Source organism: Oncorhynchus nerka, linkage group LG26 (genome assembly GCF_034236695.1).
Source record: "Oncorhynchus nerka isolate Pitt River linkage group LG26, Oner_Uvic_2.0, whole genome shotgun sequence".
NCBI lineage: Eukaryota > Metazoa > Chordata > Actinopteri > Salmoniformes > Salmonidae > Oncorhynchus > Oncorhynchus nerka.
Window position 1 is genome coordinate 6778197 of NC_088421.1, and position 18427 is coordinate 6796623.

The 18427-nt window shown below is 38.5% G+C and overlaps 3 protein-coding genes across 3 annotated transcripts in view; all 3 read right to left on the minus strand.

Moving 5' to 3' along the window:
- Nucleotides 1-5070: 5070 nt before the first annotated feature.
- On the minus strand, nt 5071-7109 carry LOC115109854 (interferon a3-like). The gene is made up of 5 exons (XM_029635101.2): nt 6915-7109; nt 6638-6715; nt 6372-6521; nt 5591-5683; nt 5071-5383 (listed from the first exon to the last, which is right to left on the minus strand). Exons 1-5 carry the CDS (start codon nt 7047-7049, stop codon nt 5288-5290), a joined length of 552 nt encoding a protein of 183 aa, XP_029490961.1. The 5' UTR covers nt 7050-7109; the 3' UTR covers nt 5071-5287.
- Nucleotides 7110-11143: 4034 nt separating this feature from the next.
- LOC115109855 (interferon a3-like) lies at nt 11144-13136 on the minus strand. The gene is made up of 5 exons (XM_029635102.2): nt 12943-13136; nt 12659-12736; nt 12384-12533; nt 11650-11742; nt 11144-11431 (listed from the first exon to the last, which is right to left on the minus strand). The coding sequence occupies exons 1-5, from the start codon at nt 13075-13077 to the stop codon at nt 11336-11338; spliced, it is 552 nt and encodes a 183-aa protein (XP_029490962.1). The 5' UTR covers nt 13078-13136; the 3' UTR covers nt 11144-11335.
- Nucleotides 13137-15743: 2607 nt separating this feature from the next.
- The window catches only part of LOC115110858 (interferon a3-like), a 115315-nt gene continuing 112631 nt past the window's right edge, over nt 15744-18427 (minus strand). Inside the window, exons 8-10 of the mRNA XM_029636783.2 lie at nt 17157-17234; nt 16749-16811; nt 15744-15785 (exon numbers count right to left, since the gene is read on the minus strand). Coding sequence (XP_029492643.1) covers nt 15744-15785; nt 16749-16811; nt 17157-17234 — 183 coding nt within the window. The remainder of the gene's footprint in view (nt 15786-16748; nt 16812-17156; nt 17235-18427) is intronic.

The following is an 18427-nucleotide window of genomic DNA, read 5'->3' on the forward strand; positions in this document are numbered from 1 at the left end:
GAGTGTCAGAGTGACATTTAAGTTCTTGGTCACCTTCATAAACAAGGGCTTTCTCTCCCGATTGCTCAGTTTGGCCGGGCAGCCAGCTCTAGGAAATGTATTGGTATTTCTGTTTTTATTTTTAATACATTTGCAAAAATGCCTAAAAACTTGTTTTCACTTTGTCATTGTGGGGTGTTATTTGTAGATCAATGATGATTGATTTTTAGAATAAGGTGTAATGTAACAAAGGTGTAATGTAACAATATATGGAAAAAGTCAAGGGGTCTGAATACTTTCCGAATGCACTGTATCAAACAACCTGACAATGATCCACATCATATGGGTAGAATCGAGGCCTTTCCCTGTCATGAAATACAAAGCAGTGTCCCTCTTGGTTCTCATTGGCAAAGACTGAACTCAAGTTAGGGGTCATGTCAGACTCTCCTATACCACTTTGCCCAACATGTTAACCCCAGAGGTTGTAAATACACCCTTTTTAAGTTGATATAACTTGCATTATTACTATAGGGCTGTGAAAACCATAGCCTAAAGGCGTCAGACTGAGCATTTGTCACTGGAAATTGCTGATGACATTGAACATAGTTTGGGATTAGGGTATTTCATTCATTTCAGTCTCTCTATTCTGCCCTGGAATTGCGTTCCCATGCAAAACTAGACAGATAGCTAACAACTAAGTCTTCAATAAAAGTCCAAAGGCTGACTTTTCTGGATTTAATATGTTGAAAACCTTTAAATACAACGCACATGCCAAGGTACCATATATCTGGCATGATGCCAAACCAGACAGCCAATTATCATATGAGTTGCAACTAGCCAACTCGTTCATTACTCTAATAATGTGCAAACACCTCTGTACAATAACAAAGCATATTACACTAGAAACAGTAAGAAAACTACAGTATTGTATTTTTACAATGAGTTTAAATGAAGCACGAGCAAACTAATACAGCTGACGGCATACATGAAAGGCAAGGCAATTTGTGTGAGTAAATGCAACCAACTAACATTGCAAGCAATTCTATCAATAATAATATTATCATCACTAGCAATATGCTTGAATCTAATTTACAAATAAATATTTTCTGGTGCTGAAGCGTAACAAGAAATAACTGCACTGAAAGAACAGCACCGTAGCTACGTTGCTTTTAGCTGCCTACCTGCGTGCAGAACGACGACTCTATTCTACTTTCTGTTTCCGTACAGTCTAAGTACCAGAAAGCTCCAATAGGAGACGACAAACACCATGGAACACAATGAAAATCAGTTTTAACCACCGTAATAAAATAATATGTTACCTTCTAACAGGATGGCAGCACACTCCCAGTCTGGTATAAAGAAATTGTGCCATTATGAAATAAAACATGTATCAAGAAACAAATAATGTCCTTTTATAAAAATGTATATTTTGTCTCTAGGAGACTTCAGAAAGAAGATCAACAATCTCTGAGATTGGTCTCAGAAACACGTTAGCAGCCTCTTGCTTGACAATTTTTTGTTCTACTTTCCTAACCTTTTTGTCAGTCATTTCTGTGCGCCTGACTGTCTTTCAATTAGACAACATCTCCCACTTTTACATTGGTCTTTTCTGCGTCTCTGCAGCGTTGTCAGGTACTCCTGTCTCCATCTTTTCCAAAAGGTGTCAGCGATACACTGGACTTGTTCCACTGTTTTCCACGAAGGTCGTTCATGCTGAAGTATCCAGAAGGGGCTCAGGAAGTGCTGGTCTCTTGTGTCAGTTACATTGAGGGTGTGAGAATGGCAGGCATGTCAGGGTCGGTTAACATTGACGTGAGGGGTCTCGCATTGATTATTTCCATAAGAGTGCTAAAGACCTCATGTGTGAGATGAGTGGAGCCCATCTGAAACAGCATAGCATTTGGCAACTCCAATGAGTCTCTCCCAAGAACAACCCATTTGAGACGAGTGTGGGGGATTAAATATTTAAGTACATCCCTTGTCTGAGAGGTATTTAGTCAGTTCTGAGTCATTTGTTTCGATTCCCAGTTCCTTGCAGGCACCTATGAAGTTTGAACCTCAATCAGAGCATAGCACTTTTGCTGGACCACGGGATAGAGAAAAAACACCTTAGCGCACTGATGAATCTGGATGTGGACATGGATTTGATGAGCTCAGTATGGACAGCTCTAGTAGACATACATGGAAAGAGTATCGCCCAGCGCTTGGAGTCTGCACTACCACCTCTTTTATTTGTTTAATTTCACCTTTATTTAACCAGGTAGGCCAGTTGAGAACAAGTTCTCCTTTCCAACTGCGACCTGGTATGACCTCTAGTGCTAAGAGTTATGACATTCCATGGTCCAAACACATCAAGTCCAACGCTGGTGAATGGTGGTTCAGATGTGAGTCTGTCTGCAAGTCAGCCTTGTTTTGGTCAAGTATCCTCCCTCTAACTTTGCGGCAGGTGACACACTTGTGAATGATACCAGAGACCAGACGTTTGCTCCCAATAATCCAGAAGCCTGCTGCTCGAATAGCTCCATCTGAAAAATGACAGCCCTGGTGAGCCACTTGCTTGTCATAATGTCTTACCAGCAGAGTGGCAACATGATGTGATGATGAGAGGATGTTTTCCGTGTGACATGTAAGCAGAGAATGAGCAGCCTCCCACCCTCAGCAATCCATCCTCATCATTCACTGGGTTCAGCTTTTTGAGTGTACATTATTTTAGGAACTCTTTTCCCTTTTCAAGGCATTTGAATTCCTTTTTGAAGGATTCGTGTTGCACACAGTGAATGATTGCTGTTTTGGCTTGTGACAACTTGTACTGCATGGTTTATTGCAGTCATGCCAGCCTCTGCAGTTGGTGTTGTCCACACCTTCATGGAAGGATCTGGCAACATGAATGAGTCGTGCTGTGGCTCGATTGAGAGCTTTCCAGCTTGAGAACCTCTCAAAGCTATGAGAGCCGAGTTGAGCTTCAGAAATCTTAGTGGCAAAGGCAGTGACGTCTGCTTGAATCTTTGCATCTGTTTGAGGCTCTACAAGGTCAAAATTGATTGTCTCAGACTCACTCCGAGAACTATCTTCCTGTTTGTGTAAAACTCTGATCAGTTCATACATCTCAACAGCTAGCACAGCCTCACACAGTTCTAGGCATGGGATAGTGTTGGCCGGCTGAGGGGCCAATTTTGATTTCCCCAAGATAAATCCAACATGGCATTGACCTTTCAGAGTCAATAACTCTCAGGTAGGCTACCACTCCTATGGCTACTGTAGAGGCATCCGAGAAGATGTGCAGCTCTCTTCTTTGAGTGGTAGACAAGGAGACTGGGGTGTTCATCCTGTACTCAGTTATGTTTTCTATCTGGGTTGTTATCTTCATACCAGAGAAACCTTAAGTAATCTCTGTGATCCTCACATACACCAAAACAGTAAATCATTTGTTACACATCTGCCGTTAGTGCAATACAATCCTTGCGGAAGCGCATTAGGACGCCCAAGAGTGTGATGTTTAAGTCTGGACCACTGAGCAGAACGTTGTTAAGTGACACTCCTTGACGCTTAGCACTGGTGTCAAACACCAATCTAATTGGTTCAGACTCTTATGGATAGTGAACACCAAATATGGGCAGATACCAGTGTTCTTTGTCTCCCTCTAGTGGTGGAGAAGGTTTGACTTGGTCGTTATCAGCATCTTTTGCATGAAGAATAAAATTACGTTTCATGTCCGGCTTTTTGTCAAAAGTCCTGCGAAGTGATGTGAGACGGTGGCCTATCGTCTGGCATCATGTCACAGTCTATCAGAGTAGGGAGAGTAAGCTGCATGTGTCCGTCTATAGACTCCACCATGAAGTTGACGGCTCTCCTGCCTGAAGTCTCTGTTACCCCAGAACAGGTCTTCATGGTATATGGAGCAGAGTTGTCATTGATGTTGAAGAGATTCAAAAACGCTGTCTTGGCCAGAGATTTGCTGCTCTGTTTTATCAAGCACTACATACATATTGACGACTCTCTCTATTGTCCCAGCTGGATAAGATTTGACTAGGCATATTTTTGACTAAAATACATTTTGATTTGTTTAACACTTTTTTGGCTACTACATGATTCCATATGTGTTATTTCAAAGTTGTGATGTCTTCACTATTATTTCACAATGTAGAATATAGTAAAAATAAAGAAAACCCCTTAAAGAATATATAAAGAAATATAATTGTAGCCCTAGGAAGAATACATAAAGACAATTGTGTAATGTACTGTAGTCTCCACGAACTATGAAATGCCTACTGTTGGCTACATGAGAAAAGGGTCTTTCTGACTCCAAATACACCAGTATCCTAAAGAATTAAGAGAAAACAAGCATAGGAAAGGGTTTTGGCATTAATAAAAATTTTAAAACAATGTAAGGCTTCTATTATAATATAATTATTTTGGTGACAACCTGGTTGATGAACAATATTTGGTGTTATCACGTTTTGTTTTTTATATAAGTATATATGGGACAACAAAAAGACAGTTGCTCATCAAGCATTGCTCAAATAACTTTGAAAAGATTGTTACAAAGTTTGACACCCGAAAAAGTTTGTTCCAATGAATGAAGTTGCACAATAATGTGTCTTTTCCTACGTATTAACTAGCACAAAAATTCGTATCTTTTCACACAAATTGAGCCACACAAAAACCCACAAAAATACTTCAAATATGCTAAATTATTTTCGTACATATTTGCACGAAATGAGTGTGAGATTGTGTTGCAACACAACAAACCAATGTACAAACGTGTTTTACACCATTGGTTGAAACAATGCGATTATTAAAAACCACTTTACATCTTCAAAATGTAGGTAAAACTAGAATTGTGATTTCATGGATTATCCTTCCTTGCATCTATAGTTCTGTGACAGTAGTTATTTTTTTCAACCCCATCTCTCAGCTATTTACAAAAAGAGTGTTTGAGTGTGTGCTTTGGTTTAGTTTGAACTGCAGAGTTCCCCTTTAGAAAGTCGGTCTATAAAAAAATGAATGCATAAAAGAAATTAATGGATGAATGCAGGCATGCGTGAATAAATTATTTAAGTGAATGAAAACAATATGAGAATAGTTGTCCGTACTTTTTTATTTAATTGTATTATAAATAAAACATGAATAAATAAATACATTGTGTATACATAAATATCCATCTACCAATATATATAAAATAAATAAATCAGTCATTCAGTCAATCGAGCAGTCGGCCAGTCTGTCAGTCAGTATAAATATCAGCCATCCATCTGTTAGCCAGCCTGAGGAATATGTCACGTCTCCAATGATGATTATGTGGTTCTCCTCACGGCTTGACTCTGCTGTCAATGAATTTCTTGAACTGCACCAAGTTTTCGCGGATCTCCTTTCGCACAATCTCCCATGCGCATGCGCTGTGTTCCTGGAGAGCAGACAAGATAAACATTTTACGTCAGTCAACTCAACCACTGCAGGTGTTGTTGATCCAGCGCATCCATCGACATAAAAACGGCACTTCCAAGTTTCAAATGTGAGTTTTGGCATTGAAATGAGTGCTATTTGTGGTGATCTAGAACTTTTGCTCAGATTAATTTTGCCTCTATTCGAGGACATTTGAAATTGGACCCACCTTCTCTTTCAAGACCGTGTTCAGCTTGTTGAAATATGTTTTCAGAGTAACCGACCCTCCCTCTCCAGAGGATTCCCAAACACCTCCCACGACCTGGAGACATTATAAAATGCTGGTGAGGGCATTAATTTCGTCTTATGAGACGGGTATGAAAATATTAGAATACGTTTTGGTGTGTTTGAAGTGTTTAAATTATTTAAATACCAATGCCCACGATTGTCTGCCCCAAAATACACTGAGTGTACACCACATAAGTAAAACATTCCTAACATTGAGTTTCACCCCGTTTTACCCTCAAAACAGCCTAAATACGGCATGTGTTCCACGGCGAGACTGGCCCATGTTGACTCCAATACTTCCCACAGTTGTGTCATGTTGGCTGGATGTCCTTTGGGTGATGGACCATTCTTCATACACAAAGGGAACTGCTGACCTTGAGAAAGCCAGCAGCGTTGCAGTTCTTGATACATTCGAACTGGTGCGCCTGGCACCAACATCCATTCTCCCGTGAAAGACACATACATCTTTTGTCTTGCCCATTCACCCTCTGAATTGCAAACATACACAATCCATGTCTCAATGGTCTCAAGGCTTAAAAATCCTTCTTTAACCTGTCTCCGCCCCTTCCTATACACCAATAGGAGTGGATCTAACAAGTGAGGGATCATTGCTTTCACCTGGATTCAGCTGGAAAGCCTCTGTCATGGAAAGAGCCGGTATTTCTAATGTTTTGTACAATCAGCGTATAACCTACAGCCTACACAAGAGGGATCATACTTACACATAACTCTAAGTTTTGAACTTGACGATATATGACGTTTTGGAACATGTTAAGTTTTGTTCTGTTCCACGTGACTGGCGTCAGACTGTTGTTATATAATTGGTCCACATATCGCATAGCCTCTAATGCAACCACAGAGACGTCCTCACCCTGAATAAAATAAAACAGTGTTTTAGGTTTTAGGCAATGGTTAAACTACCAATTTACCATACTGTACTTTAGTGATACCTAACTTTAGGCTATCAATATACTGATGTGTATCCTACCTCTGTGTTATTGTAAAGATCCTCTGGAAACATTTGTTCGACGTTTTCTTCTGCACACATAAGTGGAAAGAGTCCACCCTGAAATAGAATTCATATCAATATCAAGAAGTAAACTATATTGTGCTAGTAACCTTAAATTAAACATTGAAAGTGAAAGTATTGCTTAAAAATAAAATTAGCTATAATAAAAAAAAATAGAAATGTGAATATCAATGCGAATTTTGCTCATCAATTTGTGCACACCAAATAGCGGACTGGTGCAGTTTAAATTCCTCACCATATCTGAGAGCAGGTTTATGCTCACATCGTTCAGCTTCCCCAACCTAAACTGCGTCCACCTGCAAGGTTTTGCTGCTGCTGTGCCTTGGCAGAACAGAGTCAGGCAAATGCTCAACCATTTCAATACAGCCATGTTTCTTTAATACGAACTTGGAATGGAACAGCTATTAAAAATGATTAACGACGGATTATCTTAATCTTGATTGATATGATACCTAGACTGTTGAAGTTGCCCATTTTATATAACCCAAGTATCGCTACGTAAAGGGATCAAAATCCCTTTGTGGTGAAGAAGGTGTTTCATGGTTCAGACTTTCGCTTCCCTTTATAAGCCCCAATTTTAGGGGGTAATTTTGAATTATGCTATTGTAAAACTAATCAAGAAAATGTTTTCCTATCAAGTTAACAGTTTTCATATGTAGAGAATTGCACTGTAGCAATGCATTTCATGCTAACATATTCAGCAGGTGTTAAAATGTAGGCCATATTGAATATTAAAAACCATGGCTGATTTGTTATTTCTATAATACAATGGTACAGGGCTCTCTCCTATGAAATGAAGGCCATGTTCAAAATATATGCTGTACTTTTGGAAATTGCACACCACATTTTTCAGATTCTGTGTAGAAATGTATTTTGATAGGAGTAGCATGGAGATGAATTTTTGCTCACACACGTTTAATCTGTTGTCGACACTCTTTTCATCCGGTAGTTCAATATGACGCATTATTGTTCATTTTTAATATTCAAAATATTTTTAAAAATACACGTTTTATTAATAGAGTGACTGGTAATGTTGAATGAAGATTAAAGCCGCCGCCTCGAAAATCGAGAGTAGAGTGCGGTGGTATTGCGGTGGTGTTGCCAGCATGCTGGGGAATTACTTTTCCTTTTCTCTTATTTTTCTCTTATGCGCTTCATTCTTATTAAATTGATTCGGTAAATTCCAAGGGTTCTTTTTAAAGTTTGTTCCTTTGTGTTTAAAAAAAGAGTATATGCCCTAAATTAGCCTTGACGATGGTGTATGAATTTGACCTAATGTGAATGACGATGATGCTAAGGATGGTTGTAGCTATATTTTTCTATACTTTTATTTAACCACGAAAGTCCCATTCAGATATAGAATCATAGGATGACGATGATGACTACGACGTTAATCGGAGATGTAGGTTTCTGATGATGCAGTTTTCATGTTGTCTTTATATCAGGTTACCTTGTAACAATGAACTATCTGATAATGGCATTGACTGTTCTATATTTTTGGCCAATCAACTAATGAATGATTGTTTTCAAACTTGAGATGAATTTCACTGTACTTATGCAGTCAGTTAATTAAAAATGTTGTTAAATGTGTCAACAGGTTTATTTCGGCAGGCGACAGTCGTGGTAGGAAATAAATATGTTACATCTGCTCATTTGTAGTGCATAGACTCCACTATGCTGTTGTTTTGAATTGCATATTGCCTAAACAAATGAATGCATGAAAGACTGCATGGATAAATGCATGGATGACTGAATATGTAAATGAATACAAACATTATGATAATAGATGCATGTTTTTTTTCATTAATTTAAATATAAATAAATTACAGAATAAATAAATACATGGCCTTCACATGTACATAAATCAGTCAGTCAGTAAATATATCATCCATCAATCTATTAGCCAGCCTCAGGTACATGTCACATGTCTCTGAGGATGATTATGTGGTTTGTCCAACAGACCGCTTCTTCCTCACTCAGCAATTTGTTTAACTGCCCACATTTGTAGCAAACCTAAGCCCCACGATCTCACATGCGCATGCGCAGTGTTCTTTGAGCACATACAATACATTCATTCTTAAGGCAACTCAACCACAGCAGGTGCAGCGCTAATGCATCCGTCGACTTAAACGGCGTTTGGAAGTTCCATGTTTCACATGTGAGTTGTGGCAGCAAAAGTCATCCGATTTGTGGTGATCTAGAACTTTTCCTGTGATTAATTTAGCCTCTTTTCGAGGACATTTGATATTGGACCCACCTTCTGTTTCAAGACGGTGTTCAGCTTGTCGACATATTTTTTCATGACGCGTTACCAGAAGTAACCGACCCTCCATCTCCAGAGGATGCCCCAACACCACACCCGACCCGGAGACAATATCTAATGGTGGTCAGTGAATTAGTTCCGTATTAGGTAAAGTTCTGAATATATCATACAAAAAATAATTTGGATTGAATCACAAATGATATACATGTGCCAATTAATTAATGTCTGCCCCCCAAATATAGCTTAGGCTACACCACGAGGGATCATACTAACTAATTTCTCATTTCTTATTAACTTAACTAGGTCATCTGTTTTTTAACAGGTTCAGTGTTTCCTTGTTCCACGTGACAGGAGTCAGGAGTCAGGCCTTTAAATAATTGGACCATATATCCCGAAGCCTCTAATGCAACCACAGAGATGTCCTCGCCCTGAATAAAAGATAACCGGGTTTTAGGCATTAGGGTGTCTCACAAATTCCATGGTAAAACTTCCAATTTGTAATGGTAAAAAATCATATGCTATATTTTAGGCTATCAAAATCTTGCTATATGATACTGAAGTGTATCCTGCCTGTGTGTTCTTGTAAACATGTTCTGGAAACATGCGCTCGACTTTTCCTTTAGACACAGAGCTGGAACGTGTCCACTCTGAAATAAAGTCATAGCAATGTCAAAAAGTGAACTGTATTGGAATAGTAACCTTACATTAAACGTTGTGGTACAGATAGTGAAAGCATTGGTTTTCATTAAATGTGTTATAATGAAATAAAATAAATGTAGGCCTAATAATGAGATGTATTGAGCATCAAATTGTGTTCACCAAAGAGCGGATTGGTGCATAAACTGTGTCCACTTGCACCGGTCGGAGTCTGCTGTTCCTCGGCAGAACAGAGTCAGGCAGATACTCAACTATTTCAATAGAACCATGTTTCTATTGATATCATTTAAGAGTAACAGATTTTCGAAATGATTAACAACCGATTATCTTAATCTTGATTCGATATGATACCTACATTGGTAAAGTTGTCCATTTTATATAATTAACCGAATTATCGATGAACTTGAAGGTATAAAACATTTCTTTGTGGTGAAGTAGGCTGCATGGTTCAGGCTTTAGCTTCCCTTAACAAGCCCGTTTTTTAGTGGGTGATTCTTAATTATGCTATTGTGAAATTAATTAGAATGATTTTTTTGTCCAGCAAGTTAACAGTTTTCATACATGCCTTTGCGGAGAATTGCATTGGAGCAATGCATTTAATGAGTTCAGAAAGCAGTTTTTCAGCAGACAATATTGAATATGAAAAACTGATGAAACAGATGCCTATTTATACAATGGTGCAAGGCTTAATCTTAGCAAATGAGGGCCATGGTCAACATTGTAGACATTGCTCACCACATTTTTCAGATTCTGTGTAGGGTTAACCAGAAAGTTGTTTCAATAGGCGTAGCATAGCGATCACATTTTGCTCACAAGTTAAATCTGTTGTGACTTTCATTTAATCTGGCAGTTCAATCTGAAGCATGACTGTTCAGTGTAGGCTTTTGTGTTATTTTAAGCCTTTGCTATTAGAAGTAGATTCATTTAGCTAAAGTAGGGTTTTGCAGAACGATGAAGTGTCTCCATGAAAACGTATAGAATGGTAGAACAACTGTTTGAAACGATTCAATGTAGTAAGTAAGTAAGTGGTATTGTCATATCAAATAATACATTTTAAATTGCTAGCAAAAAACCATACTCGTGCATTCAGAGTCATTCGTTGTCTGTCTGAAAATTAAATTTCCTAGGTAATCCTGGTGCCTTTTGTTCCATGGCAGAGTTTGACTAGAATGAGCAAATACAGTACCCTTCTCACTTGATATTAAATGACATATGCTGTCAAAACCATCTCTCTCTTTTGGGAAAAATAAATGTATGTAAATTAATGTGCTACACAATTCTTTGGCTACTTTAAAAGTTACAGCCTTTACCGACCTGTTGATAATGAGTGTCTTCAAATAACAAATGAATGTGTTGAATGTTGATGTACAAATTCTCTTGCAAGCACTGCACCCGAAACGACCGCTCTATGTATTCAAATAAAAATGGTATGGTCAGGCAAGATGTCAATTGTGTCCAGATTTAGAAATGAGTGCATGAATTAATTATTATATAAGATAATGAAAAAAACAATATGAGAATAGTTGTATGTATTTTTTTTATTTAATTGTATTATAAATAAAACACGAATAAATAAATACATTGTGTACACATAAATATCAGTCTACCAATATATATAAATAAATAAATAAATCAGTCATTCAGTCACTCGGGCAGCCGGCCAGTCTGTCAGTCAGTATATATATATATATAGCCATCAATCTGTCACGTCTCCAGTGATGATTATGTGGTTCTCCTCACGGCTTGACTCTGCTGTCAATGAATTTCTTCAACTGCACCAAGTTTTCGCGAATCTCCTTTCGCACAATCTCCCATGCGCATGCGCTGTGTTCCTGGAGAGCGTACAAGATATACATTTTGTTTCAGTCAACTCAACCACTGCAGGTGTTGTTAATCCAGCGCATCCATCGACATAAAAACGGCACTTGGCAATTCCAAGTTTCAAATGTGAGTTGTGGCATTGAAATGCGTCCTATTTGTGGTGATCAAAAACTTTTGCTGGGATTAATTTAGCCTCTCTCTATTCGAGGACATTTGATATTGGACCCACCTTCTCTTTCAAGACGGTGTTCAGCTTGTTGAAATATGTTTTCAGAGTAACCGACCCTCCATCTCCAGAGGATTCCCAAACACCACCTACGACCTGGAGACAATATACAATGCTGGTGAGGGCATGCATTTTGTCTTATGAGACGGTTATGAAAAGATTAGAAAATATTTGGTGTGTTTGAAGTGTTTAAATGATTTAAATACCAATGCCCACGATTGTCTGCCCCAAAATACACTGAGTGTACACCACATTAGTAACACGTTCTTAACATTGAGTTTCACCCCGTTTTACCCTCACAACAGCCTAAATTCGTCAGGGGCATGTGTTCCACGGCGATACTGGCCCATGTTGACTCCAATACTTCCCACAGTTGTGTCATGTTGGCTGGATGTCCTTTGGGTGGTGGACCATTGTTCATACACAAGGGAAACGGTTGAGCATGAGAAAGCCAGCGCTGTTGCAGTTCTTGACACATTCAAACGGTGCGCCTGGCACCTACATCCATACTCCTACATCCAGACATATTTGTTCTTGCACATTCACCATCTGAATGGCACACGTACACAATCCATGTCTCAATTGTCTCAAGGCTTAAAAATCCTTCTTTAACCTGTCTCCGCCCCTTCCTCCACACCAATAGGAGTGGGTCTAACAAGTGAGGGATCATTGCAGGTCTTGTTAATGTTTTGTACCTGCGTCTAACCTACAGACTACACAAGAGGGATCATACTTACACATAACTCTAAGTTTTGAACTTGACGATATATGACGTTTTGGAACATGTTAAGTTGTATTTTGTTCCACGTGACAGACGTCAGACTGTTGTTATATAATTGTTCCACATATCGCATAGCCTCCAATGCAACCACAGAGACGTCCTCACCCTGGATAAAATAAAACAGGGTTTTAGGCATTGGGTGTCTAAATAAATGGTTAAACTTCCAATTTACCATACTGTACTTTAATTATACTGTACTTTAGTTTATCAATATACTGAAGTGTATCTTACCTCTGTGTTCTTGTAAAGATCCTCTGGAAACATTTGTTCGACGTTTTCTTCTGCACACATAAGTGGAAAGAGACCACCCTGAAATAGAATTCATATGAATATCAAGAAGTAAACTATATTGTGCTAGTAACCTTCAATTAAACATTGTGGTACAGAAAGTGAAAGTATTGCTTAAAAATAAAATTAGCTATAATAAAAAAAATAGAAATGTGAATATCAATGCGAATTTTGCTCATCAATTTGTGAACATCAAATAGCGGACTGGTGCAGTTTAAATTCCTCACCATATCTGAGAGCAGGTTTATGCTCACATCGTTCAGCTTCCCCAACCTAAACTGCGTCCACCTGCAAGGTTTTGCTGCTGCTGTGCCTTGGCAGAACAGAGTCAGGCAAATGCTCAACCATTTCAATACAGCCATGTTTCTTTTACAAGAACTTGAATGGAACAGCTATTAAAAATGTTTAACGACCGATTATCTTAATCTTGATTGATATGATACCTAGACTGTTGAAGTTGCCCATTTTATATAACCCAAGTATCGCTACGTAAAGGTATCAAAATCCCTTTGTGGTGAAGAAGGTGTTTCATGGTTCAGACTTTCGCTTCCCTTTATAAGCCTCAATTTTAGGGGGTAATTCTTAATTATGCTATTGTAAAACTAATCAGAAAATGTTTGCCTATCAAGTTAACAGTTTTCATATGTAGAGAATTGCACTGTAGCAATGCATTTCATGCTAACATATTCAGCAGGTGTCAAAATGTAGGCCATATTGAATATTAAAAACTAAGAAAACCATGGTTATTTTTATTTCTATAATACAATGGTACAGGGCTCTCTCATATGAAATGAGGGCCATGTTTAGTAAATATGCTGTAGTTTTGGACATTGCACACCACATTTTTCAGATTCTGTGTAGAAACGTTTTTTTTTTTTATAGGAGTAGCACTGAGATTTTTGCTCACACACGTTTAATCTGTTGTCGACTCTCTTTTCATCCGGTAGTGCAGTCTGAAGCATTTACTGTTCAGTGTTAATATTGCAAATGTTTGAAATAACAAAACGTTTTATTAATAGAGTGACTGGTAATGTTGAATGAAGACTAAAGCCGCCGCCTCTAAAATCGAGAGTAGAGTGCGGCGGTATTGCGGTGGTGTTGCCAGCATGCTGGGGAATTACTTTTCCTTTTCTCTTATCCGCTTCATTCTTATTAAATTGATTCGGTAAATTCCAAGGGGTCTTTTTAAAGTTTGTTAATTTTTGTTTAAAAAAGAGTATATGCCCTACATTAGCCTTGACGATGATGTGTGAATTTGACCTAATGTGAATGACGATGATGCTAATGATAGGTATGGCTGTATTTTTCTACACTTTTTTTTTAACCATGAAAGTCCCATTCAGATGTAGACTCATAGGATGATGATGATGTTAATTGGAGGTGTAGGTGTCTGATTATGCAGTTTTTATGTTAAGCCTTTATATTAGGTTACCTGATCATGGCATTGATTGTTCAAGATTGTTGGCCAATCAACAAATTAATGATTATTTTCAAACTTGAGATTAATTTCTATGCATTTGTGCAGTCAGTTAATTACAAATGTTGCTAAATGGGTCAACAGGTTTATTTCGGCAGCCTACAGTCGTGGTAAGAAATAAATATATTACATTGCTAATTTGTAGTGCATAGACTCGAGTAGAATCTGTAAGTTCTTCAATATGCTTGCTGTTTTTTTGTTGTTGCTGGGTTTATGTGTAGCACTTTGTGACGTGCTGCTGTCTAAAGAGCTTCATAAATACATTTGATTGGTTAATTTATTGAATATCCACAGGATTTCATTTCGAACAACCTCCCAGGTACTGTTTTCCCGAAACGATAAAACCCCACAATACATTGAAATGAGTAAATGTAGCAGCGATAAAGGGATTCAAATAAAACCATATTCAATATAGGCTTCTGTGTTATTTGAACCTTTTGCTATTGAAGTTGCTTCATTTTGCCAAAGTAGCGTTTTGTAGAACGGCGTAGTGTCTCCATGAGAATCTATTCTATCCAGGAATTCCAAGATTTATGAAAGGACTGTGGGCTGCCTCGTAGGCCTATGTAATACATATTTTTTTCTAAAGTCATAAAGGAATTGACCTAATTTATTCATTGAGAGGTACTGTATTAGGATGCCACTCAAAAGTTATATTACTTTTTGATATATCACTCAGCTAAATCAATTATTATTTATATGTTTTGCCTACCATCTCGTTCGGGGGACTAAACTATTATCTTTTTTTCCTTCCCCTTTCCATGTGTTTTTTCTTATTTTCACACCAATTATAGTAAGACATACAGTAAGGTGTTTAATACAGTGGAAAGTCTTTATAAATAAACATCCCACAATGGCAAGTGGGAGCTAAAAGTTCCTGGTCCCCCAAATGATCCTCTACTCCTCACCCAGATCTCCCCTTCTGCCACTGCCCCAGTGTGATTGACACATGAAAACCAACAAGAAAAACAGTAACCCCCCACAAAGTACAAAAACACATTAAAAAGAAACAAAACAAATAGAATATACACTATATATATTCAAAAGTATGTGGACACACCATCAATTTAGTGGATTCGGCTATTTCAGCCACACCAGTTGCTGACAGGTGTATAAAATCAAGCACACAGCCATGCAATCTCTGTAGACAAACACTGGCAATGTAATGGCCTTACTGAAGAGCTCAGTGACTGTCAACGTGGCACCGTCATAGCATGCAACCTTTGCAACAAGTAAGTTCGTCAAATTTCTGCACCTGCTAGGCCGGCAACGGTCAACTGTAAGTGCTGTTATTGTGAAGTGGAAACATCTAAGAGCAACAACTGCTCAGCCGCGAAGTGATAGGCCTTACAAGCTCACAGAACAGGACCGCCGAGTGATGAAGGGCATAGTATGTCAAAATTGTCTGCTATTTTTCATGGTTTGGGCTAGTAAGCTTCCAATGAAGGGAAATCTTAACACTACAGCATACAATGACATGCTAGACGATTCTGTGCTTCCAACTGTAATGGCAAATTTTAATTGTATGCGTCCATCCATCTGAGTATGTGACTAACCTTGTAAAACTGTGCGAAACTGTCCAATTATCATGTCCTATTCTTGGGAGTATCATCCTGTGTTGCAAACCAGCTTGCATCTGTGTCCTTGCATAGATAAAGTCCCACCCAAGAACAGGAAACTATATTAAAAAAATATGTGCTCATCACTCATTGCTTCGGAATTCAGACTGCCTACACTGTGCAGTGTAAATCTGTTATTCCCACTGAGCTCAGAGAAATAAAAAATCTAAGCTTGACTTGGGCTCCAGCAAATTGTTATTTTATAATATCCACCACACAACTTTGGCAACAGTTTGGGGAAGACCCTTTCCTGTTTCAGCATGACAATGACTCCGTGCATAAAGCAAGGTCCGTACAGAAATGGTTTGCCAAGATCGGCGTGTAAGAACCTGACTGGCCTGCACAGAGCCCTGATCTCAACCCTATTGAAAACATTTGAGATGATTTGGAATGCCGACTGCGAGCCAGGCCTAAATGTCCAACATCTGTGCCCAGCCTCACTAATGTTTGTGGCTGAATGGAAACAAGTCCCCACAGCAATGTTCCAAGTTTCATCTAGTGGAAAACCTTCCCATGAGAGTGGAGGCTGTTATAGCAGCACAGGGGGGAATAAGATGTTCGATTAGCAGGTGTCCACATCCTTTTGGTCATCTGGTGTATAAACTTAAAGGAGAATTATCATGTGACTGACGATCAGCAACAAGTTTAATCTGCATCCCCTCAGATGGTTAGATAAATCCACTCTCATTGGTTTTAGACAATAATGACATTTGGCGATTTCATACAAAATACATTTTTATTCACATTTTCAATATTCATTTTTCCACATGTTTTATAAGTAGACAGGCAATACAGTTCTATTCAACACATGTACAAAAAGGAAATGCAAAACATAAATATTAATTTATAATAATAAAAACAACCATTTATGGATCTAAATATAGTAAAGAGACTAACAGGGTCCCACATGATTGTATATAAACTGGTAAGGGCGTACCAATCGTTGCAGATGACGTTTCGTCTCTTTCCTAATGAGCTCCCATGACTGTGGACTGTAGTTCTGAAAAACAAAAGAAAATGTCAATATTAGTGGTTTGGACTTTCTGGCCATTATAATGATCATATTGTCTTGAACAACAAAGAAAGGCCTGGTGCAGTATATAATAATAATAATAAATTAAGATTCTCAGAGTAGGAGTGCTTATTTTTGATCAGTTGTGCATTTTAGGTCACTATAAATAAGGACAGAGGAGGCTTGATGCTAGATCAGCACTGCTCTGAGACGCTTGACACATACTGTATGGCCCCAGAGCACAAAAGTGTTTCAAAACTGCTCCTGTTTAGCCAAGTTTATATTAATTTAATTCCATGTATTAAACACATTGCCATTCGAAACCGAACTCACTATTTCTCTCAGAACCTTCCGATTCAACTTCTTGAAGTAGTGTTTCAGTCTCCTCTCAGGTTTCTTGGCAGGTGATACCTGTTGGACAAGATTAAAACATTAGCCTCTAATTGAACATAATAGCCCACATACATTTACTCACTTGTACAGTTAGTAGTCTACACTTTGTTGGAGTTTGTTCCTTGTTCCTTGTCAATCATTGGCTCATTTGTGAAATTAGCATTCAGACAATAGCAGCCTCCAGTATTTATGCTGCAGTAGTTTATGTGTCGGGGGGCTAGGGTCAGTTTGTTATATCTGGAGTACTTCTCCTGTCCTATTCGGTGTCCTCTGTGAATTTAAGTGTGCTCTCTCTAATTCTCTCTTTCTCTCTCTCGGAGGACCTGAGCCCTAGGACCATGCCTCAGGACTTTTTGACATGATGACTCCTTGCTGTCCCCAGTCCACCTGGCCGTGCTGCTGCTCCAGTTTCAACTGTTCTGCCTTATTATTATTCGACCATGCTGGTCATTTATGAACATTTGAACATCTTGGCCATGTTCTGTTATAATCTCCACCCGGCACAGCCAGAAGAGGACTGGCCACCCCACATAGCCTGGTTCCTCTCTAGGTTTCTTCCTAGGTTTTGGCCTTTCTAGGGAGTTTTTCGTAGCCACCGTGCTTCTACACCTGCATTGCTTGCTGTATATAAATACATTTGATTTGATTTGATATCTTTAAGTAAATCAATCAAAAACTTTATTAATGCAATTGCAGACAGAAGTCGACAACGGGAACATAGCACACATGTTTCCGAGTAAGATCTGCAAAATAGTAAAGGGTCCAAGTTATTCTATTATGCCTGCAGTCAACCCCTAGTGATGTCACTGCCTATGTCATTACCTTCTACTCATGATACCAGTCCATGCATACACAACTATACAAACAATAGTTTCAGTGTTATCTAAAGGCTCAGCAGTAAATGTCCACTCCCCAAGTTGATTTATAGTGGTATGTCTGACTAGTCTCTTATCTCTTTCACTCCCCTGCAGGGTTCGATGTCTATGAATCTCTTTTAGCCTTGTGGCGCTTCCTCACAGACACCCTGTTTTGACTGCAATAACACACATCTCTCAGACCGTGTCTTTATAGGCGGCAGAGACTAGAAAGGAATAGTGGAACAAAATTAAACCTTATAATGAATATATATATATTGCTAATCTGTAGTCTAGGACCTAATAAATGTAGTGGGGGAGGTGTCTTATAGCCCTTTCTATTGATACAACATAAGC

Coding starts and splice junctions, on each gene's coding strand:
- LOC115109855 (XM_029635102.2), bottom strand. CDS start 13,077: ATGGCTGTATTGAAATGGTTGAGCATTTGCCTGACTCTGTTCTGCCAA. Junction 12,534..12,658: donor ATCTTTACAAGAACACAGAG/GTAAGATACACT, acceptor TATTTTATCCAG/GGTGAGGACGTCTCTGTGGT. Junction 11,432..11,649: donor ACACCGTCTTGAAAGAGAAG/GTGGGTCCAATA, acceptor TACGCTCTCCAG/GAACACAGCGCATGCGCATG.
- LOC115109854 (XM_029635101.2), bottom strand. CDS start 7,049: ATGGCTGTATTGAAATGGTTGAGCATTTGCCTGACTCTGTTCTGCCAA. Junction 6,716..6,914: donor TAAACCTGCTCTCAGATATG/GTGAGGAATTTA, acceptor ATTCTATTTCAG/GGTGGACTCTTTCCACTTAT. Junction 5,384..5,590: donor ACACGGTCTTGAAAGAGAAG/GTGGGTCCAATT, acceptor TCTGCTCTCCAG/GAACACAGCGCATGCGCATG.